The 24691-nt window shown below is 47.2% G+C and overlaps 1 protein-coding gene across 1 annotated transcript in view; it reads left to right on the top strand.

Moving 5' to 3' along the window:
- The window catches only part of DHRS12 (dehydrogenase/reductase 12), a 36184-nt gene that overhangs the window by 8505 nt on the left and 2988 nt on the right, over positions 1 to 24691 (top strand). The window contains 6 exon segments of the mRNA XM_074022077.1: positions 1071 to 1131; positions 1134 to 1151; positions 14312 to 14373; positions 15471 to 15575; positions 17632 to 17722; positions 20259 to 20393. Of these exon segments, the coding sequence (XP_073878178.1) occupies positions 1071 to 1131; positions 1134 to 1151; positions 14312 to 14373; positions 15471 to 15575; positions 17632 to 17722; positions 20259 to 20393 (472 nt within the window).

Below are 24691 nucleotides of genomic sequence, written 5' to 3'. Positions count from 1 at the left end.
TGAGCTTTGTAAACATAAGTGGAGAATAAAGTCATGTTGGCCATTGTTTCCGTCTGTGGATGTGGACGGATATGTATGTTTGCGTGTCTTTATGGAATAATCTTAGTAAGACTCTTTTATGCTTGGGCCTGTTCATGGAATCAACTTTACTCATTGGATTTAAGAGGAGACCCGTGTGGTTAGATTAGTGGGGAAAGGTAGGGGCCATCCACTGGGTAGGTATTGTGGGAGGACAGACATGTTCCATGTTTTATAAAATGATGATTTGTATATAAATATTTCTCAGTTCTGTAGATTTGGGGATTGGTGTATTGAAATTAGAAGCTCTTTTCATCCAAAAGAATACCTCCTACAGACAAGCAAATCTTTTAGTAACATAATTAGCACAAAACTCCACAGAGAGCCTGGGTGGACTCAGATAGAAAGAGTCCCAGTATGCTCTTCCCAGATATTCCACTTTGAGCTAAGTTGCTTTTCTATCCAAAGACTTTCTGATGTGCTCTAAAATGTTGTTCCAGAGTCTGGAATTGTGCTATCCAGTATGGCTGTGAAGCATTTGAAATGTAGCTAGTCCAAACTGAGATGTGCTGTAAGTGTATAAATTAGCAGGTTTCAAAGCCTTAAAAAAATTATGTATGCCATCTCATTAATATTCTATATTGATTGCATGTTAAAATGATGCTACTTTGGATACATTTGGTTTAAAATCTTATTAAATTAATTTTACCAGTTTCTTGTTACCTTTTCAGTGTGGCTACTAGAAATCTTAAGATTAGATATTTCTGTTGGACGGTTCTGAACTAGATGAATTTCCAGAGCACTCTCTCATGAATTAGGTTGCCTGGCCCAGCTGTCTCACTTGGCGATCTTTGCACAGTTCTGTGGCTGAGTCCTCTGCACAAGTGGTATTTTCCTGCAAGGGCTTTGGAGTGCAGAATCAGTTGAGCAAATTGTCAGTGTCACTTGAAAGTTGAGAAGGAGCTGGGGCTGGGGTAGTGGAGGTGTGGGGATGGAAGTAGGTCTTTTGGCCCTGTTTTTATTTATTTTGAAATGGGAACTATAATTTTTAGATCAATAATGCAGGTTGCGTGGTCAATAAAAGAGAGCTCACAGAAGATGGACTTGAAAAAAACTTGCTACCAATACTCTGGGTAAGTACAAGAAGTTTTCTTATTTGGTTTTAGCAAAATAAACATAGAATGTACCATAAAAGGATAAAAAAAAATTGACCAACTTTTTGGGTTTTTGGTCCTGGGCTGATGACATTTGCTTTAAGTTTATCCTGAATTGTACTTATTTTTCTTCATAAAACACTTTCTGTTTTCATGTTTCTTATAATAGGTTTTGGTGCCAGAAATACTTAGTATTGAAGTGTTTTTTTCCTAGGAAGCTCTAGGCTCTTTATAGACATTATTTTGAAGAGGAGAGCAAGTTCACCTTAAGTGTTGAGTGCAAATCTAAAAACTGCAGCCAAGGGAACTTCCAGCTAGGGCTGAGGAAGGTGCAACCAATGGGCAAGAAGATGGACCGAGAAGGGCATTGGCTAGAGCACAGGATACCTGGACTCTGGCTGCTGCTCTGTAATAGCAGAGTGAAGTCATTTTATATCAGGCCAGTGGCTCTCAAAGTGGGGTTCCCAGACCAGCAGCCTCAGCATCACCTGGGAACTTGATAGACATGCACATTCTTAGATTCCTCACCCAGATCTACAGAATCTGAAACTCTGGAATGAGGCCAAGAGTGAAATCCATTTTGACACGCCTTCTGGATGATTCTGGTGCACACTAGAGATTGACAACTAATGTACCATGCTTTTAGTCTCCTTGGAGTTTCTCCTTCTCGAGCCAAGGGGCCTTTCAATTTTGAGATGCAATGAATCTAACACTCTTCCCTGGACCTATCCTACTTCCTTGTAATGAGGGGGATGTTTTAATTAAGTATTGTTCTAGGTCACAAGATGGATGGCAGGGTTTGGGTGGTTGTTGGAGTCATCGAGTGTGTCCAATATATAGCAACCCTATTCCAAACCAAGAACTGAACAGATTGAGTCAGCCGATGGAATAACAGTTGAAAGCCAACATATCACTATTGTTACTGATAAGGCTGGTCGAAAGGCATGGCTCACTGCAAGAGCCAAATGGGTTTCCTCATCTGGAACCCAAGAATTAGAAGGATTCACCTACCTAGTCACCTGGAACTTCCCTTCTCTTCTTCCCCAGAAAGGGGAGAAAGGGAGGAGCAGAACTGAGCAAGCCCCGCTCATTGTCCCCAAATTTACTAAATTTACTGTTTTTTTTTTTGAGACAGGATCTTGCTCTGTTGCCCTGGCTAGAGTGCAGTGATGTGATCATGGCTCATTGCAACCTTGAACTCGTGGGCTCAAGCAATCCTCCCAGCTCAGCCTCCCAAGTAGCTAGGACTACAGGCATGTACCACCATGCCTTACTAATTTTTTAATTAAAAATTTTTTGTTGTTGTTGAGGTGGGGGTCTCACTATGTTGCCCAGGCTGGTCTCAAACTCCTGGCCTCTAGTGATCCTCCTGCCTCAGCCTCCCAAAGTGTTGGGATTGCAGGTGTGAGTCACTGCACCCAGCCTAAATTTACTGTTGAGACGTGCTCCATCTCCCTGGCAGATGGAAGAAGGTCCAAGAGAGAAAGAACTCACCCTAATTGCACTCTCTTCTCAAGGAAAGAAAGGCTAGGAGTGGTAAGATGCCTTCTCCCCAGTGATGAGGTTGCATTTTTCAAAACAAATACCTGGAAGCTTGTGTGAAATGGCACAGGTTTAGTACAAAATATTTTCATCACTGACTTTGTTCCAAATGTGGTATCCTTGCTGCCATTACCAAAAGTACCAAAATGTGGAGTCATGCTAGAGTTTGGCTCATAACTCAATGGGACCGCTGAGACTCCCAGAGTGTCACGGCTGGCCCCCGAGTCACTGTTCCGCAGCACTGGTTACATAATTTGCAGAGTCCAGCGCCAAATGGAAGTGCGAGGCTCCACATTCAAAAATTATTAAGGATTTCAATGCAGCGACCACAGAGCATTAAACCAGATGCAGGGTCCTTCCAAGTACTGGGCTTTGTGCGACCTCACAGGATGAAGCCAGCTCTTTTGCTCATCCATCCACCCACCATCTGACAAAATTCTGCTAAGTGCTCACTGTGGCCTGGCCATGAGTGAGAGTTGCATATATATATAAAATTTAGTGCTATGATGGAGGTATTCCTGCATCACAGATGAAGAAACTGAGGCTGAGAGAGATTGTTTCACTTGCCTCAGGTCAAGTGGAGGAGCCACAATGTGAACCTCGGTCTGACTTCCTCCACGACCCATGTTCATTACCATGCACAGTTCCACCCATGCCGGCATGTCCTCCCTCACCCCCTCACTGTGTTATCACAAATAAGTGCTAAGAAGTACTGGGAGGGGGTGACCAGCTATGCCAGGGGAGGCTGGGCTGGGGTTGGGGGCACCTCTCAGAGAAGTCCGAAGGTTTTGGAAGATGAAAAGGAGGGTAATCTGGGGACCTTGGCCTTGCTTGGGAATGTGGACAGGCTTGAGAGACTCTAAAGGGACTATTTGATTATGCAGCTGGTTATGTTGCACCTTTGTAAGGATCCAGCCTGCTTCTAAAGACCTTGCTATCTCTGAATTTTCATTTCCTGTTTGTGTTAGAAGCATCTTATTGATCATTCCAACCTCTCTGAGAAGCGTAATAATTCTCGGGCTTTGATATTTACTCATCCTCTCTCCAGTGAAAGAAATAGTACAATAGACGAAGGGGCTGTGCCAGCACAGAGGGGCGGCTCCGTGGGTCTTTGCTTGAGAGAGAAGGAGACACAGAGAGGTTCAAGTGCTGTCGTTCCTCAGCAGGAGCAGGCCAGACAAAAATCCTGGACCCCTGTCTGAGTCCTGGGAAATTGCTGGCTGCCTTTCTAATAGGAAACATGTTTTCCTGGCCTGATTATGTAATGTGGGATAGGTTGTTTTCTATTTTCTAAGATTCATATGAGCCGTCAGAAACATTTGCAGTCTCCAGCCAAACACCAGTAGGTTCCTGATACTGTGAGGAGAGCGTAAACCTCCGCATTCGCAGGATTTATCACCGGATCCTAAGGGTTTTGAAGCTGGTCGAATAGTTAAATGCAAAATGCCTTCAGCGTCCACGCCTGCACCCGGCTTTGTCGAGACATCACAGTGTATGAATTAGATAGTTTGGAAAGAATAATTCTGAACCTTTTGCGGAGGCGGGTGGGGCCTGGAGAGATTTTCATAGTTTATTTTACTGAGGGACAAAGGCGAGCTGCCCTGGGTCGGCTGATGCGCAGTTGAGCCATGGAGGGGAAGACGGTGCAGGAGACCGCTTCTGTTGGGTGGCTGTTCTCACCCCTTTGTTTCGGGTCTCCTCCAGTCACATACATTTTGCCTGTTAGCATTCAGTGGCATTAAGAGTCCATGAGGAGTGAAGACAGATGGGAGGGGGAGGGCGGGGAGGCCGAGCTAAGTGCCCTGCTGGCAGCCTGCCACAGCCTAGCGTTAGCAGATTAAAACTCTCACCCGCATCTTAGCCTCTCTCACCACAGGACACAAGACGAGGACACTGATTCTGTCTCCACCAGGACAGCTGCGTCACCAGTTAATTGACTGTGATAAACAGGCAGTGGTGCCTTAGCTCTTTGGCAGGAGGCGAGGAAGTTCGCCTGAGGTCACTTTGGAAGGACGTACGTCGGGAGACAGAGAGTGTTTTTGCTTGACGTTCTGTTAACGTGGCACCCTCCTCAGGCACATCCCAGTACCTAGTGAGAGCTGCTGTTCGACACAGGGACCCCAGGTCCAGAGACGCCTCCATAGCAATAGCACATACTGAGCACAGTCCCCGTGCTGCAGCCTGCACTGAAGGCTTTTCTTGGATTCTCTCATTCAGTCTCATAACCATGTTACAGATTTTACAAATGAGGAAACTGAGGCTCAGAGGTAGTCTAAAACCAGTCTGTGACTCACTTCCTAAACAGAGGACAACAAAATTATGGTGGGGGCATTTTTTAGCGTAGGGTTGTATGGTCAGCTATTGCTATGAAACAACTCCAAAATCTCAGGGTGTACAATGATAAGCATGCATTTTTGCTGACTTTCTGCAGATCTGTTGGGCGGGCTGATCTCAGCTGGGCTCAGCTGTGTGTCTCCAAGCTGCAGGTTTGGTATGGAGTATGTGCCAAATATCTTGCATCCTCCTTGGACCAAGGCATATTCTGGCCAAGGTATATTCTCAGGGCAATGGCAGAGGCCCAGGTGTGCGAGCAATTCCAAGCCTCTGCTTGCATCCAAGCCCCTTTGATTAACTGGATATGATATCCAGTTAACCAATCCAGAAATCAGCAGATAATCCAGTTAATCAAAGCAAATCATTTCACAGAGCTCCAAATCAAGCATCAGAGAAGTATACTTCTCCCACAGAGGTGGCGAGCAGAGAATGAATATTGAACAATAATTTGCCACAAGGGTTTTTTTTTTTTTTTTTACATTCTAATTCTTTGAAAATGGGTCACCTGAGTTTAATACGATAACTACTTACTAATCAAAATACCTAATGAATAAAGGCACCTTATTTGTTCCATAAACTTTTTTTTTTCTTTGAGATGGAGTCTCGCTCTGTCACCCAGGCTGGAGTGTAGTGGTATGATCTCAGCTCACTGCAACCTCCATCTCTTGGGGTCAAGCAATTCTCCCGCCTCAGCCTCCTGAGTAGCTGGGATTACAGGTGCATGCCACCACACCCATCTAATTTTTTTATTTTTAGTAGAGATGGGGTTTCACTATTTTGGTCAGGCTGGTCGTCGAACTCCTGACTTCAGGTGATCCACCTGCCTCCCAAATTGCTGGGATTACAGGCATGAGCCACCGCGCCTGGCTTGTTACGTAAACATTTATAAAGGGCCCATTTTATGCCAGATGCTGTGGCCAGTTATGGGGATTGAGAAATGGAAGGGACTGCTGGCCTAGTGGGGGAATTAGACACATACACAATTTCAGTAATCATGTGGTAAAGCTCTCTTTTCATCCATGAAGGGAGATTGGTACGGAGACTCAGAGGAAAACAGAACAGTGCTTCCAAGGCAGAATGCCTCCTTAGACAGGACATGCGTTTGGTGCCAGGCATTCTTACTTGTCAATAACCTTTACCTGAGCTATCCTCATGCACCGTTTTGTTCCTAAGATCTCATTCCAGCTCACAAACCTTCAAGGCTCCCAGAGAGGCACAGAGCCTGGGAAATAGCACTGTAGAAATGGCAGCTAATGTTTTAACATGCAGATTCCTTAACCTGGAATTAAAGTCCTTTGTTAGCAGACCCTACCTCCTGTCCAAATGTATTTCCCATTATTTTCCTACATGGACTCTGTAGGAGTCAGCCTCTTGTTTTGGAACTTGTCACTGGCAGTGCTACCTCCATGCTTTTGTCCTGCTGCTCCCCTGCCTGGAGTGTCCCCTACCTGGCTAACTTGTACTGCTCCTCTGTGACTCTGCTGGACACATTCCTCCCCCTGAGCCTGGTCAGATGCTCCCCTCTGGGCCACCACGGCCCCCTCTGTGTACCTGTCATGGCTCGGTGAAGCCACCGGCTCATGGGTGGGTTTCTTGCACAGAGATGGATCCCTGAGGGCGGACTCCACCTGGCTCTCAGGAGGCGCTCAGTCACACTGGCTATACTGAGCAGGGTAGTAGGCCAGCTCCTCCAGTTACCTGACTCTGTATGAACATCCTCAACCTCCCCACGCCTTCCTTTCCCGTTCTGTAAAATGGGGATGGTGCTACTTTTATAGGTTTATAAGATTTATAAAAAGACTTGTAATTATTTAACCAAAGAGAAATAACTTGTGTGCACACAAAAATATGCACATGAATGTTTATAGCAGCTTATTCCTAATTGCCCCAAACAGGAGTCAGCCAGATACATGGTGAATAGAAAAACTGGCACTCCCATTCAACGGAATGTGATTCAGCAATGAAAAGGCACAAAATGGGCCGGGTGCGGTGGCTCACACCCGCAATCCCAGCACTTTGGGAGGCTGAGGTGGGCAGATCGTGAGGTCAGGAGATTGAGACCATCCTGGCTAACACGGTGAAACCCCATCTTTACTAAAAATACAAAAATTAGCCCGGCGTGGTGGTGAGCGCCTGTAGTCCCAGCTACTCTGGAGGCTGAGGCAGGAGAATGGTGTGAACCCGGGAGGCGGAGCTTGCAGTGAGTCAAGATCGCGCCACTGCACTCCAGCCTGGGCGACAGAGCGAGACTCCGTCTCAGGAAAAAAAAAAGGCACAAAATGTCAATGTACAAAACAATGTGAGTGACTCTTAGATGCACCAGCCAAAGTCACACCAGACCCCAAGGGGTGCAGAGTGTATGATTCCATTTATAGGACATTCTTGAAAAGGCAACCTAGGGGGCTAAGAAGAGGTCAGAGGCTGAAGGGGTGGGATTAGGGCGTGGTTAGGGGCAGGAGGAGGGTGTGACTACAAAGGGAGTGTGAGTGACTGTGAGGGAACATCTGGGGTGATAGAGTTCTGAATCACACCACAGTCTAATGCATAGTTACACAACTCTGCATCTGTCACAGTTCAGAACTGTGGATACACACACACACACGCACAGACATTTTACTTTATGTTTAAGCAAATTATATATATACATGAACAAGTAAAAAGAAAGCATTGTAACTTTCAGCTCAACGCCTGGCATGTAGTGAGTCTTCCGTCATAAGAAGCATGTTATTCATTATGATTCTTTCTTGGTGCTCGTCCTCAGTAACAAGGGAGCTGCTGTTGGGGAGGCTGTGTCCTCAGCTTGAGGTGGGGGCAGATTTCAGGTCACAGGCGAGGCTGGTGGAGTCTGGAGCTCCTAGAAACCCCCTTTCCCCTCGGCCCCTAGAAGGGCCCCAGGTGAGACTCTTGGTTTCAGCTGCACCAGGGAGCCCTCCTAAGGAGAGAGAATGGACACACTCAGAAGTCAGAGATCATTTTCCCATTGATTTTTGGTTTTCTGCCAGCCATGGAAGATGCTTTTGACAGGACACAAAAGCTTCCCAGAGCTGAGCCTCCTGGGCCACGCCGTGTACCCCGTTCTGGCAGCTCCATGGCGATGTAGAGCCCTCTCGAGGCTCTGTGGTGTCTGCCCTTCTAGGTCTCCTGGCCTAGGAGTACCGGCTCCAAATCCAAGTCCTCCTGTGGGCCAGGACCATATCTAATTACCTGGCTGGGATTTGGTGAGTGTTTTAAAGGCAAGCTGGTAACAAGCATTTATTTGGGGAGTTTTAGAAACAAAACCCCAAATAAGCACTTTTGTCCTTTTAATGAGCTGAGGCCCAAGTGCCCACACTCGGGTTCTCCCTGCGGTAAAGCAGCTTCTTTCATACATCTCAGTGAAGCACACAGGACCCCCCACACTGTGGCTGTGACAGCAGGGGGTGACATCAGTCACCTGGCTAGGCCCTAGAGAAAAGCCTCCACAGCACTTCCTCCACCAGCCTCTCATGCTTCCCGAGCCCCGGGCATCCTGCAGCTCACTCCAGTCGGCTTATCTCCCTGACCTTTGACCACTCTTGTGCTGAGGTCACCTGTGACCCTGATATTCCTGGTCTGGAGAGCGCACCTCTACGACATCCATTGGCAGCACTGGACGCAGCTGTCCACACTCCCGTGGCGCGATGGCTTCTGAGCCGCCTGTGATTCCACCCTCGGAGGTTCGCTCCTTCTCAGCCTCCTTAGCCAGCTGCAGCATGTCAGCGGGGACTTTAAATGTTGGCATCCCTCCTAGACCAATCCTGCGCCCTCCTTTCTCCTCCTCCCACACTCTGTTGGGATCTCTTCCTTGCCCCAATGCCATCATGTGCCTGGCTCCCAAGGGCGCCCTTCCAGCCCAGATCTCTGTTCTGAATTCCAGGTCCAGATCTCAAACACCTCAGACCCAGCGTGTCCAAAACTGAACCCTTAGTCCCTCACTGGTCTGCTCCTGTAATGGGCCCCACCCCAGTGGCCAGCATCGTGTCCATCACCGCTCGTCCTTGACACCCCCTCACTTCTCATATCCAAGCAGTGATCATGCCTTTGTACTCCCTGTACAACTTGTCCCCAGTCTGTCTCCTGCTCTTCAGCTCCACTGCGACCACTCTGCCCAAGCCACTGAGGTCACTGTGATGCAGTGGAGTAATATGGGGCCCTATGTGCCCTCCTATACCTACCTCCCCAACAGAAGCTTCCTCCATAAGGCTGACAGAGTGGTCCTTATACATGCAAATCTGTTTCCTTCTGCTTAAAGTCACTCCTTGGTTTCATATGAGGTGAGTGTCTCTGGCATTTCCCTTGTAGACTGCAGCCTCACATTGCCCTACCCTCTACTGTGCTCACTCGGCTGCAGCTGCCCTGGTTGCACTCTTCAGCCTCAGGGCCTCTTTGCACAGGCTGTGCTCCATACCTGCAGCCTTCCTTCCCATCCCCAGCCCACTACCTGCCTGTTCCCTCCTCTTCTCCAGGTCTTAGCTGAAATGTCCCTTCATAGTTCATGCAGAACCTGACACCTCCTCCGCCCCCACCCATGTACCCACAGCAGTCTAGCACTTGACCATGAGTTAGGTTTGTCACATAGTATAATGCCTGGGAATGCCTGGTAGGCACTGAGAGGGCAGGGCGCCCTCAGTCTGTATCCTGAGTACTTAGCGCTGGGTCTGGCACTCAGCAGGCCCTTGATAAATACTTGTTCAGTGCATGGAACTGGATAAGGTGGCGGGGATGAGTTGAGGTAGGGGGCAAAGGGGAAGGCCTGACTCATGCTAACGACTCTCTGAGCCCAAACCGAGAATACCCCATAAGAAGCCAGTGCCTTGAATGTCTTCTAATAGCTCATTTCCTCTGGGACTCTGTTCTGCAGTCTTCTGCAGGTAATGTGATCTTTGAAATCATCTTTATATAATGTGTGAAATTAGTGTGTGAGCCCTCCAGGCTCACTATGGGGTGTTTTTGTTACCGTACAAAAGAAGTACCAAATGGTGTTCACCAGTGCAGCTGTCTGCTCCTTTAAAATTAACACCAGAAACTTCCCAGGGACAGCAGGACAATGATTTTCTCTGGCAAATAGTAGCATGGATGGAAGCACATAACCCATTGGCTAGTAACCAAAGTAGCTTTAATTCAAGGTGGCTTTGAAGGTTTCTTAATAGAAATGCCAATCAGTTTTCCTCTGCTAAATTTACAAATTGAGATATATTTTTCTCATTAAAAATGATTATCTTTAATGCTATTAAAATGTCATACTCGGCCGGGCGCGGTGGCTCAAGCTTGTAATCCCAGCACTTTGGGAGGCCGAAGACGGGCGGATCATGAGGTCAGCAGATCGAGACCATCCTGGCGAACACAGTGAAACCCCGTCTCTACTAAAAAATACAAAAAACTAGCCGGGCGAGGTGGCAGGCGCCTGTAGTCCCAGCTACTCGGGAGGCTGAGGCAGGAGAATGGCGCAAACCCGGGAGGCGGAGCTTGCAGTGAGCTGAGATCTGACCATTGCACTCCGGTCCGGCGACAGCGCGAGACTCCGTCTCAAAAAAAAAAAAAAAAAAAATGTCATACTCAAGATATCATAATTTCAGAAACACTATGAATTTAGTATTTGGAGGATGCAGACGTGAGTTTCACAGTGCTCTAAGAACACACGGCATCTCCTTCAGCATCACCTGAGCTCGACACAGTTTTACCTCCCTTCTTAATTAGTTGATAGAGAGATTTGCTTCGAGTCATGTACCCATGTCATAAAAGTTCTTGTTGCCATATTTAGAAGACTATGTCCAACATAAATTCCACTCCCAGATCTCTTTCCCGTAATGAATCTCCATCGACATAATGAGTTCCTTGGAAGAAAGGCATTGTGTAAATTAAAAATACTAATGAGTCATAATGATAATGAATTAGTTTCCTTATTACTGGGAGCAGGACTAACCTTGGGCAACTTTTGCAGTAGCTGAAGGTGCCTTCCCTCCTCCCAGGCCTGCCCTCCCATGGGATTCTGTACTTTAAAATATCTCTTTTTCTCTCATCAAAACCTTAAATCACCCAAATGTCCCTGATATTAATAGGAAGTCTTAGAGGAAAGGAAGTTGTTGACCTGGTTCACAAGAAGATATGAATGACTAAAAGCACCCATTAACCATTTATAACAATGCCCTACCTGTGTCTATCCAGAGACATTCTTATTTATTTATTTTTGAGACGGAGTCTCACTCTGTTGCCCAGGCTGGAGTGCAGTGGCACAATCTCAGCTCACGGCAACCTCTGCCTCCCGGGTTCAAGCGATTCTCCTGCCTCAGCCTCCCGAGGAGCTGGGACTACAGTTGTGGGCCACCATGCCTGGCTAATTTTTGTATTTTTAGTAGAGATGGGGTCTCGCCATGTTGGCCAGGCTGGTCTCAAACTTCTGACCTCAAGTGATCTGCCCGCCTCAGCCTCCCAAAGTGCTGGGATTACAGGCGTGAGCCACCGCGCCCAGGAAACATTCTTATTTTAAAGGGTAGCTGGTTATCCTGGGAGAACTGGTGGACTTCCTAACTGAGGTAAGCCAAGTGTCTTAGGGTTTGTGTGGTCACAAGTAACAGGAACCCACATAGGAAGACTAAACAAAAAAATAATTTATCAATAGGCTACAAGGGCAGCCCTCACAGAACTCAATGGCAGAGGCACAGCTGGGCTTTGGGAGGGCGAGGGACAGGACAGGAGAACCTGTCAGCCGCTGAGGTGACCTTCTGCTTCCCGGGGACTGTTGTCCATGGACTCTTATCACAAGTGCTTCGTTCACTCTCTGTCTCTGCTTTTCCTTGCATCTGGGTCACATATGGCTGCCACTGAGTCACCTGTCCTCCATTCAGCATCCCATTTTTACACTCTTGTAGGGAGAGTTTGGCTGGGACAGCTTGGACCAGGTGTCACCCCCCTGGCCCAGTCCATCTGCCCATGGGGTCAAGGCCACATGGGACAAACACAGCGCCTGGCCCAGGGCGAAGACTCAGTTATGTGTGTGTTGTTGTTATGAACAGGATGTGTTTGGGGCCTACCCCTAAAAAGACGGAATGGGGCATGTTTCCCAAAGAAGTCCACTGCACCAGGCTGAGGAGTTGTTTGCTTAATTCAGTGGGGACCAGAGTGTTGAAGGACTTTGGGGGCAGGAAACTGACATTGGCTCACGTGTTAATGACAGGCCCGTTTGGATCTGTGTGAGCTGGGCAAGGAGCAACTGGTGCCATGTTCACTGAGGAAAGAATGACTTGCAGAATGGGTACCTTCCTTCTCCCTGGCATTGGTTGGCATGCAGCATGGCTGCGTGACTCAAGAAAAGGGAGATGCGCCATCTGTTTTCCACATTGTATGAACTTGCTGGGACTTTGGATAAGTCACTGAACCTCACTGGGATTCTATAACTCTAATTCTTTCAATAAGAGGTTATCTATATGCACACATACCCCCACGTATATGTGTTCACACATATGTGTATGCACATACATACTTACATATTGTGTATTATTTTAGCAGATTATTATTGTGTTTCTCTGGGAGTTTTTTAAAAAGCACCTGCTACTTGGCGGTCCCCTAGACAAGACAGTACTTGGCAGGGACAAGCGACCCAGCCAGCCCTCCTGCAGGTGACTGGGAATGAGAGCTGAGCACCTCCCAGGCAGGGAGGACAGGTGCCAAGGGGCTCACCCAAGCTCTCGCCGTCCTGAGAGGAGAGAGGAGGTGCCCTCAGCAGGCAGCAGAGCCAGCCCGGCTGCCAGCTTTCATTTCCCTTCCTCACAAGAGCCATTGATGACAATCCGTCAGGGCAGGCCGACGCGGCAGATCGCTTCTGGCAGAAGTCCTTTCTACTTGTCATAAATTAAATCACAGAGAAAGCCACCGGCGGCGAATACAAAGGAAGTCCAAGACCACTGGCTGGAGGTTAACAGCTGTTAGTGACCCAGGGTTCAGGAGACTTCACAAATCCACAAATACGAACAAGGCAGGCTCCTCCAAATAAATTGGGCTGTGAACAACTAAGAATGCTGTCTGGGATGAAAGTCACAACTCAGAATCACAAATGATAATGCAGCAAGAGCAGGACAAAGGAGGCCTGCCCAGAGAACTTTCCAGTCCTCACAGGACATGCATACATTTTTATGTCACCACAAGCCCCTCTGATGCTGTGGAGTGGGCTGGTCAGCTATTATCTCCTGAAAATGCCACCGCACTTGCCTACGGTCACACCGCTGGTAAGTGCCAGAACCAGGGTTCAGAGGGAGGCCCCTGGATCCGCCTCCAGGACCCTTCCCATGATGCCAGGCAGCTCCTGCGAGCTGGATGCAGGCCACGTCGCAGGTGGTGCAGGAAGTTGTGGTGAGAGCTGGTCACACAGACACTCCGTGGCATAGCCCACAAAAGAGCCCAGGGCTCGTCACTTGAAGCCCCTAACTTGATTCCTGCCTCACTTTGGGGTGAGGGGCTTTAAACTCTCCCTTTTTTGTAAACATAGAGTAATAAACATTCATTGTTTAAAAAAATACAGGCATGTATAAGAAGAATATAGAAACGATAATCTCACCATTCAGAGATGAGCATTTTTAACCTTTCAGGGCATCACTCATCCTTGCAGACATTTTCTCTTCATCTTGACACATCTTTCCTCACCAAAATGGAATGGTATTGTTCCCACTGTTTTGTAACTTCTCATTCCATATATATTAGGAATGTCTTTCCATGTCAAATACACTTCAATGTTTTTCTCATTCCATTAGAAATGTTATATGTATATTTCTTGAAGAAATAACCATAAAGTTATATGCTCACTGTAAAAATACTCAAATCCAAACAGTGCAGAAATGTATAGCAAAGGAAGGAAAAGTTTTACTGAATTCCACCCTTGAGACCTAATTTAGCGGTATTGCTGAATTTCATCTTCACGTTTTTCTATGCACAGACTGGATATATAGATGCATTTTTCCTTCTGCAAAGTGGGCCCACCTACTGTTTGGCAGTGTTCTTTTTCCCTTCCTGTATTCCTGTAGCGTGGACATCTTTTCCTGTCGGTACATGAGGCTCTAAGTCATCTTTCTTCCAGTCCTGGGAAAAGGAACATTTGGCTTGGAGGATCCTTGGAAGGAGGGACTGCCCCTCAGGGGGCCACTTGCCCTCTTGTAGGGCGCAGGTGCGGGCCAATGGGCCCCACATCAGTCCTGCAGGACCCCCTGAGTGGGGCTTCCTGCTGCCCCCTCACAGGATGCTGTGTGTTGCCTCAGGTGTGTACATTCTCACGACCGGCCTGATCCCTGTGCTGGAGAAAGAACACGACCCCCGAGTGGTGAGGTGACCTTGTGGGATGTTTTGATGGTAATGGACTTTGCTCCGGATAGGAAGTCAGTGGCCCTAGGTTTGCTGCCAGGCTGCCCTACGGGGGCCATTCTGTCCACATCCACGGCAAAACCCCAGTTCTGTCAGGGGGCCGAGAGGGAGGCAGAGGCATGCCAAGAGCACATTCAGACCCCAGCCCTCGCTGAACTCCCCCAACCCCCGACCCCCACTCCGGCTGTCACATGGGCGTCGGCAAAGCACTGGGGAGGGAGGCCTCCGAAGGGCCGGGGCGGCTTGTGGGGCGCTCAGGTCAGGGTGGTGCTGCTATTTCTGAGGACTGTCCTGCTCAGAGGGGAGGGGACTGGCTACTGGAGCCTGTTCTCCCCCAGCGGGTTGAAATATCATAAACTGGGAGAAAGCAGGAAGAAGACAGTTAATGTAGGCTGCCTTCTCTCTGCTGTGGTGGGCAGAATAATGATCCCTGCCACCCCCCACCCCAACGTTCATATCCTAATCCTAGAACCTGTGACTGTGTCACCTTTATATAGCAGAAGGGACTTGGCAGCTGCAGTTCAGTTCAGGGTCTTGGGATGAGGAGCATGTCCTGGAGTATCCTCCATCGGCTCGATGGAGTCCCAAGGGTCCTTATGGGGAAAAGGAGGAGGGCGGGACTCAGAGGAAAACTGACCATGGAAGCAGAGGGTGGAGGACGTGGCTGTGAGCCGAGGAGTGCTGGCACAGCCTCTAGAAGTTGAAGGCAAGGAATGGAGTCTCCTCTGAAACCGCCAGAGGGGACGTGGCTCTGCTGACACTGGATTTTAGCCCATGAGCCCCACTCAGACTTCTGGGCTCCAGAACCATACGAGAATACATGTAGGAGAATACATGTAGGAGAATACATGTAGGAGAATACTGTAGGAGAATACATGTAGGAGAATACTGTAGGAGAATACTGTAGGAGAATACTGTAGGAGAATATGTGTGTTTCTTCAGGCCACTAATTTTGTGGTCATTGGTCACAACAGCAAGAAGCACTGCTCCACAGAGGGTGAAGAGTGGAAGGGGTCACAAGCTTTAGTTTGTAAATCTCTGTTACCTTTATTGCAGATAACCGTCTCCTCAGGAGGAATGTTGGTTCAGAAACTGAACACCGATGATCTCCAGTCCGAAAGAACAGCATTTGATGGAACTATGGTCTATGCACAAAACAAGGTCAGTGAGATGGATTTCCCGAGACTGCATTTTACCCACAGGCTGCGTGGGCCCTTTTCCAAGGGATGCTTACTCTGGGATGCACATTAATTGGACCTTAGTAGTTCATGCAGCACCTGAAAATGTTCCCTCACCAAGAGGCTCCCCTTTGGGGAGCACAGCTCTGTTCAGACCCAGGTGGGCTTTCAGCAGCATCCTGGGAGCAGCCGCAAAGCTGCGACATCTCCTCTCGGTGTTCCTCAGACCCACACCGAACAGGATCCCAGCAGGGGGATCCATTACCCTGTGCTGCTCAGAGGGAATGAGGGCGGCGAGTGGTCCCTCCTCTCTCCTCTGGGCAGCTCTTGGCTCCCTGGAGGCCCACTGGGAGGGGCTGCACATTGGATTCTGAGGGAGGGAAGGGGCCACAGTCCAGAACCCTTGACTACTCTGAACAGAAAGTAGATTTCTCCAGATGGAGCATCCTTCATCTGAAAATCCCAAATCCAAAATGCTCCAAAATCCAAATCATTTTGAGTGCCGACATGATGTCACGAGTGGAAAATCCCACACCTTTGCTTTCTGATGCTTTTCATGAACACACATTTTGTTTCATGCACATTATTTTAAAAATATTGTATGAAATTCCCTTCAGACTATTTGTGAAGGCATATATGACACATAAATGAATTTTGTGTTTAGACTTGAGTTCTATCCCCAAGATATCTCCTTATGTATATGCAGATATTACAAAATCTGAAAAAATCTGAAACTTGAAAAACTTCTGGGCCTCAGCATTTCAGATGAAGGATGCTCAACCTGTACTGCTGTATCTCTGCTTATTACAGCTACATTTAAAAGCCGGATATATATAACTTCCATATTTACAGTTCTTGCCCTTAAATTCACCCGGTAGGGCGCCCACATTGTCTGTAAGGCTGCCAGCACCCTCCGCCTTCCTTGTCGGTGCTGTGTGCCTTCCGAAGGTGGCCCTGTCTGAGACTCTCTGCACCTCCACTTCTTCCGCTTGTATGTCCCGGGTGTGCCCCAGTTTTGCTCCCTGACCCCGGACCAAATCCTGGTGAATGACATCTCACGACTCCAAATCCTGACATTTGAAAGACCGGCACTTCTTTACAGTTTTCCCAGAGGACATGGGAATAAACCATCCACTTGTAAATGAGGCCCAGAGATGGAGTTCTTTGCCAAGCATGATCAAACTACCCTGGGATGGGGCAATAGCGTGACTGCAGCTGGGAAAGGGGAGGATTTAAAGATTTTTATTGTCTATAACTGATGTATTCTCTGTGTCCAGTACATTTGCTGCAGTCTGCCTAAGGAAGGAGTTAATTAATATATATATATACACATACATACACACACACACACACACACACACACACACACACACATATATATAGGCTCACTGCAACCTGCGTCTCTGGGTTTAAGCAATTCTCCTACCTCAGCCTCCTGAGTAGCTGGGATTACAGGTGCCCGCCACTACAACCAGCTAATTTTTGCATTTTTAGTAGAGACTGGGTTTCACCATGTTGGCCAGGCTGGTCTCGAACTCCTGACCTCAGGTGATCCGCCCGCCTCCCAAAGTGCTGGGATTACAGACTTGAGCCACCGCGCCGCGCCTTAATTCCCCTATTAGCTGAACACACACTCTATGCCAGTCTGTGCTGGGGGCCTGAGGTCCAGCAGTGAACAGAACAGGTACCATCCCTGCCCTCAGTGAGCAGCAAAGAATAGTCACCCAGGCGCCTTGTGGACGAGGAACACCTGGGTGCTGAGCGGTGTAATTTCATGGGGGAGGGTCTGCTGTTCCTTCTCTCTCAGCGTTTTGCTGGGTTCGCTCATTGCTTGTTCTCGCCTCCTTTGGAGTGGGCAGGACCTGCTAGGTCCTGCTCGGGGATGCTGGGTAAAGACTGATTCTGGAGGAAGGTGACATCAAGTGGCTGTACATGCTGCAGAGTCCAGTGTAAGATAAGCCAGGCTGGGCAGGGCTTTTCTCCTGCCCTTCACCTAATGGCGTCTCCTCTCTCCTGTTCACCCCCTCGCTCCTGTCCAGAGACAGCAAGTGGTTCTGACGGAGTGGTGGGCCCAAGGGCACCCGGCCATCCATTTTTCTTCCATGCATCCTGGCTGGGCCGACACCTCAGGTATGTCATAGCCTTTAATTGCTGAGCCACTTATGTTTCATCTAAAAATACCTGAGCAGCCGACGGATTGACTCTCCCTAGGAATGACCTAAAACCAGCGTAATGAGGACTGGGGAGTAGCTTCATTTCCATTTAGGCAGGGGCGCGCTGGGACTGCAGCTGGGGGAAGCCTCATGCAGACACAGAGCTTTTGCTTCCAGCTTGCCCTGTGCAAGTCAGGGAAGGGGATGGTGGGAACGGGAGCGGGTGCGGCTGGGGCACCCTCCTAACTACAGTGTATCCTGGTGAGAGAGGGAGCTGGTGACCACTGTCATTTCTACATCAGAGAGGAATGAGCAGGGGCTGAGGAAGGGAGTGGGAGAGGCCCAGGCTGCCTCACCACTCCCCAGGTTTTTGGAAATAATGATGCATGAAGGTAAATGACAGCCACAAGGACACAGCTCGAATGATCTGGAAGCGTGTTGGAGCAGCAGTGGAGGGTAGCAGAATTCTCTTCCAGATCTGCCTCACCAACTCCGTGACCTCATGCTGCTCACCTGGGCTCTCTGCAGCTCTTTCCTCCTCCACAAACAAGGGAACTGAAAGCAGCAGCAGCCACAGCACACACCCCAGGGTGCACCCGCGGCGCTAAGAGCTGGTCTCAGCGCTGTCTGCGGATTAACTTATTTGTCCTCAAGCCCCTGTGGGGTGGCCACTACTGTCTATTATCACACCCATTTACAGATGAGGGAACTGAGGCCCAGAGAAGCTAAGACCTCCCAGCTGGTCCTGGCCATGGGGTTTTGGGAATCAGGCTCTCACACACCGCTGGCATGGCCTTTCTGAAAACCACTATTTATCAGAAGCCTTGGAATTCATCCTAAGAAATAAAGATAGGGAAAACAAGGTTGCTTATCACAGTGCTGGTGGTAGGAGATGAAGTTAATAAATTATGGAACACCTGTGCAAAATCTGTTCCGGGCTGAAGACTCTGCTGTCAATCATGCCTATGGAAAAACCCTGTGTGCGCTATATCATTAAATAAAGATACTGAGTTCCTGAATAGTACATGCCTCGTGATCTTATTTTTGTAACTACCACACCTCTGTAGAAAAAGGTGTATGTTGGTGCTTTGTGGCATCTCATGGAGACCAGCTTGGAGATTTGGCAGAAATTAGTCCTCTGCTGTATAGATCTGAGGCTCCTATCTTAAATACAAAAAGGATGGTCTCAGCAAAGTATACCAGGGGAGACTCAGGCTGGGAGTGCTCAGAGAGCATGGCTTCTCGATTCTTCTCACTGCCTAATGGGAGACATACTTGGTTCTGCCTGTCCAGGGTGAATTCTAGGAGGCTGTGGGGGACCCCAGCCTCTTACCCTCCAAGGATACCATCCTGACAATCCCAACATCAGCTCAGATGTTTAAAATCTGCCTGGCAAGCCCACTACCAGGCTCTATCATCTGCGTCAAGGTGCGGTTTACCATGTGTTGTTCAGAGGTCATATATAGAGCAGCTCTCAGGTGCACATGACCTGTCTGTGGCCACAGGGGCCTGAGAGGGCTGAGCATATGGACATTTGTCACCTCTGAGTGACACACCACAAGGTTTTCAAATTTTTTCTTTTTGCCTATCAGTTTATCCTGATTTTTCTACAATAAACAAGTATTGCTTCTGTGAAAAGAAAAAAAGATGTTTATTTTTAATTTAAAAAAGGAGTGCTTTTGCTTAGGTGATCTTTCTAGCTCTACAATTCCAGGATCTCGGTACAGCTCTTAATTGTTGTTTTCTGTGGTTTATTTTCTTTCCTTGGCTTCGAGAGAGAACTATTTTGTTTCCCAATGTGCTCACTGTGGAAACACTGTGTTCCCTGAGGTCTGTGGGAAAATGGGGTGTGGACTGGAGCCAGAGCGTGTGGCTGGGTCCTCGAAGGCGTGGGCAGGTAGAGCGGCCGATGCAGGGCCACCAGCGGCACAGGCCACGGAGGCTACTCCAGGCAAACACCTCCCTGTAGCCCTGGGATGCAGAGGGTGGGACACCTCGAGGGGCTTGGCAGAGGAAGTGAACAATTCTTTCCTCTTATCTACTCCTCCCTAGAAAGAGGAAAATACTAAAACAGTCCAAGGAACCAACAGTCAGGATCCTCGAGCCTAGGATGATTTGAGAGGGCTCCTGAACCCAGGAGGCTGAGTGGTTTGCTCGGCCCAGCCTCACGGTGAGCCTCGCAGCTCATTAGAATCCTCTCAGGATGGAAAGGGGGGCTCTGCGGGCGACTGTGCTCTCGGGGCTGGGCTGGGTGCTGGTGCCCCGGGGACATGGGGACTCAGTCAGGCTCCGGTGAGCAGCACTTTCCATCAGATGACACCTTGGGGGCTTTGTAACGAGGTTCTTTGGAATTGGTTCCGAGTGGCTTGGGTGAGTGCTATTGTCAAATATAGCAGTTTATGATTCCATTTCATTTTTACACTTTTTTTTTTTTTTGTATTAAGGGAAGTCAACCACATTTGCTGGAGAATGTTGTCCTAATCTGCCTGCCCCTTCCTTCTCCCAGGTGTGAGGCACGCGATGCATGCTGGGATTCCACGCCAGGTTCAGGGACCGCCTGCGCTCCGAGGCCCAGGGCGCCGACACGGTGCTGTGGCTGGCCCTCTCCTCTGCCGCAGCCGCGCAGCCCAGCAGCCGCTTCTTTCAAGGTGACTTCCTCCCTGGCTGTGAAGGTAGCTGACACAGGGCTGGGGGCAGCAGTTGGGCCTTCGAGGTGCACCTTCCCTTCCGTGAAACCTGGGATGGGACTGTCCCCTGGGCGGTGCCTGGGCTTCTTTGGCGAGATGATTGCTTTGCCTGCTGAGGTTAGTTTTGGGAAGTGCTTCACCCCGGGTTGGTAGCTTCTTTGAAGACTTGTGATAACCCTGTCATCAAGGTCCCATGGGAACAGGGGAGAGGCAGTTCCTACCTTGGGAATGGGAGATTTTCTCTGCGGTTTCCTGAGGCCAGGGAGGGGCGCTATTCAAAGCGGCAGTGCAAAGGGAGTAACGGATTCTGCTTCTCTGCACTGCACAGGGAGTGACGGACTCGGTTTTTCTTTTTCTTTTTTTTTAAATTTATTTATTATTATTATACTTTAAGTTGTAGGGTACATGTGCATAATGTGCAAGTTTGTTACATATGTATACTTGTGCCATGTTGGTGTGCTGCACCCATCAACTCGTCATTTACATCAGGTATAACTCCCAATGCAATCCCTCCCCACTCCCCCCTCCCCATGATAGGCCCCGGTGTGTGATGTTCCCCTTCCTGAGTCCAAGTGATCTCATTGTTCAGTTCCCACCTATGAGTGAGAACATGCGGTGTTTGGTTTTCTGTTCTTGTGATAGTTTGCTAAGAATGATGGTTTCCAGCTGCATCCATGTCCCTACAAAGGACACAAACTCATCCTTTTTTTAATGGCTGCATAGTATTCCATGGTGTATATGTGCCACATTTTCTTAACCCAATCTGTCACTGATGGACATTTGGGTTGATTCCAAGTCTTTGCTATTGTGAATAGTGCCGCAATAAACATACGTGTGCATGTGTCTTTATAGCAGCATGATTTATAATCCTTTGGGTATATACCCAGTAATGGGATGGCTGGGTCATATGGTACATCTAGTTCTAGATCCTTGAGGAATCGCCATACTGTTTTCCATAATGGTTGAACTAGTTTACAATCCCACCAACAGTGTAAAAGTGTTCCTATTTCTCCACATCCTCTCCAGCACCTGTTGTTTCCTGACTTTTTAATGATCGCCATTCTAACTGGTGTGAGATGGTATCTCATTGTGGTTTTGATTTGCATTTCTCTGATGGCCAGTGATGATGAGCATTTTTTCATGTGTCTGTTGGCTGTATGCATGTCTTCTTTTGAGAAATGTCTGTTCATATCCTTTGCCCACTTTTTGATGGGGTTGTTTGTTTTTTTCTTGTAAATTTGTTTGAGTTCTTTGTAGGTTCTGGATATTAGCCCTTTGTCAGATGAGTAGATTGCAAAAATTTTCTCCCATTCTGTAGGTTGCCTGTTCACTCTGATGGTAGTTTCTTTTGCTGTGCAGAAGCTCTTTAGTTTAATTAGATCCCATTTGTCAATTTTGGCTTTTGCTGCTGTTGTTTTGGTGTTTTAGACATGAAGTCTTTGCCCATGCCTATGTCCTGAATGGTACTACCTAGGTTTTCCTCTAGGATTTTTATGGTATTAGGTCTAACATTTAAGTCTCTAATCCATCTTGAATTAATTTTCGTATAAGGAGTAAGGAAAGGATCCAGTTTCAGCTTTCTACTTATGGCTAGCCAATTTTCCCAGCACCATTTATTAAATAGGGAATCCTTTCCCCATTTCTTGTTTCTCTCAGGTTTGTCAAAGATCAGATGGCTGTAGATGTGTGGTATTATTTCTGAGGACTCTGTTCTGTTCCATTGGTCTAGATCTCTGTTTTGGTACCAGTACCATGCTGTTTTGGTTACTGTAGCCTTGTAGTATAGTTTGAAGTCAGGTAGCGTGATGCCTCCAGCTTTGTTCTTTTGACTTAGGATTGTCTTGGAGATGCGGGCTCTTTTTTGGTTCCATATGAACTTTAAAGCAGTTTTTTCCAATTCTGTGAAGAAACTCATTGGTAGCTTGATGGGGATGGCATTGAATCTATAAATTACCTTGGGCAGTATGGCCATTTTCACGATATTAATTCTTCCTATCCAAGAGCATGGTATGTTCTTCCATTTGTTTGTGTCCTCTTTTATTTCGCTGAGCAGTGGTTTGTAGTTCTCCTTGAAGAGGTCCTTTACATTCCTTGTAAGTTGGATTCCTAGGTATTTTATTCTCTTTGAAGCAATTGTGAATGGAAGTTCATTCCTGATTTGGCTCTGTGTTTGTCTGTTACTGGTGTATAAGAATGCTTGTGATTTTTGCACATTAATTTTGTATCCTGAGACTTTGCTGAAGTTGCTTATCAGCTTAAGGAGATTTTGGGCTGAGACAATGGGGTTTTCTAAATATACAATCATGTCATCTGCAAAGAGGGACAATTTGATTTCTTCTTTTTCTAACTGAATACCCTTGATTTCTTTCTCTTGCCTCATTGCCCTAGCCAGAACTTCCAACACTATGTTGAATAGGAGTGGTGAGAGAGGGCATCCCTGTCTTGTGCCAGTTTTCAAAGGGAATTTTTCCAGTTTTTGCCCATTCAGTATGATATTGGCTGTGGGTTTGTCATAAATAGCTCTTATTATTTTGAGGTACGTTCCATCAATACCGAATTTATTGAGCGTTTTTAGCATGAAGGGCTGTTGAATTTTGTCAAAAGCCTTTTCTGCATCTATTGAGATAATCATGTGGTTCTTGTCTTTGGTTCTGTTTATATGCTGGATTATGTTTATTGATTTGCGAATGTTGAACCAGCCTTGCATCCCAGGGATGAAGCCCACTTGATCATGGTGGATAAGCTTTTTGATGTGTTGCTGAATCCGGTTTGCCAGTATTTTATTGAGGATTTTTGCATCGATGTTCATCAGGGATATTGGTCTAAAATTCTCTTTTTTTGTTGTGTCTCTGCCAGGCTTTGGTATCAGGATGATGTTGGCCTCATAAAATGAGTTAGGGAGGATTCCCTCTTTTTCTATTGATTGGAATAGTTTCAGAAGGAATGGTACCAACTCCTCCTTGTACCTCTGGTAGAATTCAGCTGTGAATCCACCTGGTCCTGGACTTTTTTTGGTTGGTAGGCTATTAATTATTGCCTCAATTTCAGAGCCTGCTATTGGTCTATTCAGGGATTCAACTTATTCCTGGTTTACTCTTGGAAGAGTGTAAGTGTCCAGGAAATTATCTATTTCTTCTAGATTTTCCAGTTTATTTGCGTAGAGGTGTTTATAGTATTCTCTGATGGTAGTTTATATTTCTGTGGGGTCGGTGGTGATATCCCCTTTATCATTTTTAATTGCGTCGATTTGATTCTTCTCTCTTTTCTTCTTTATTAGTCTTGCTAGTGATCTGTCAATTTTGTTGATCTTTTCAAAAAACCAACTCCTGGATTCATTGATTTTTTGGAGGGTTTTTTGTGTCTCTATCTCCTTCAGTTCTGCTCTGATCTTAGTTATTTCTTGCCTTCTGCTAGCTTCCGAATGTGTTTGCTCTTGCTTCTCTAGTTCTTTTAATTGCGATGTTAGAGTGTCAATTTTAGATCTTTCCTGCTTTCTCTTGTGGGCATTTAGTGCTATAAATTTCCCTCTACACACTGCTTTAAATGTGTCCCAGAGATTCTGGTATGTTGTATCTTTGTTCTCATTGGTTTCAAAGAACATCTTTATTTCTGCCTTCATTTCGTTATGTACCCAGTAGTCATTCAGGAGCAGGTTGTTCAGTTTCCATGTAGTTGAGCGGTTTTGATTGAGTTTCTTAGTGCTGAGTTCTAGTTTGATTGCACTGTGGTCTGAGAGACAGTTTGTTATAATTTCTGTTCTTGTACATTTGCTGAGGAGTGCTTTACTTCCAATTACGTGGTCAATTTTGGAGTAAGTACGATGTGGTGCTGAGAAGAATGTATATTCTGTTGATTTGGGGTGGAGAGTTCTATAGATGTCTATTAGGTCTGCTTGCTGCAGAGATGAGTTCAATTCCTGGATATCCTTGTTAACTTTCTGTCTCGTTGATCTGTCTAATGTTGACAGTGGAGTGTTGAAGTCTCCCATTATTATTGTATGGGAGTCTAAGTCTCTTTGTAAGTCTCTAAGGACTTGCTTGATGAATCTGGGTGCTCCTGTATTGGGTGCATATATATTTAGGATAGTTAGCTCTTCCTGTTGAATTGATCCCTTTACCATTATGTAATGCCCTTCTTTGTCTCTTTTGATCTTTGATGGTTTAAAGTCTGTTTTATCAGAGACTAGTATTGCAACCCCCGCTTTTTTTTGTTCTCCATTTGCTTGGTAAATCTTCCTCCATCCCTTTATTTTGAGCCTA

Source organism: Macaca fascicularis, chromosome 17 (assembly GCF_037993035.2).
Source record: "Macaca fascicularis isolate 582-1 chromosome 17, T2T-MFA8v1.1".
Lineage (NCBI taxonomy): Eukaryota > Metazoa > Chordata > Mammalia > Primates > Cercopithecidae > Macaca > Macaca fascicularis.
Note: the sequence above shows the minus strand (reverse complement) of the source record. Positions and strands in the feature narration are given on the sequence as shown.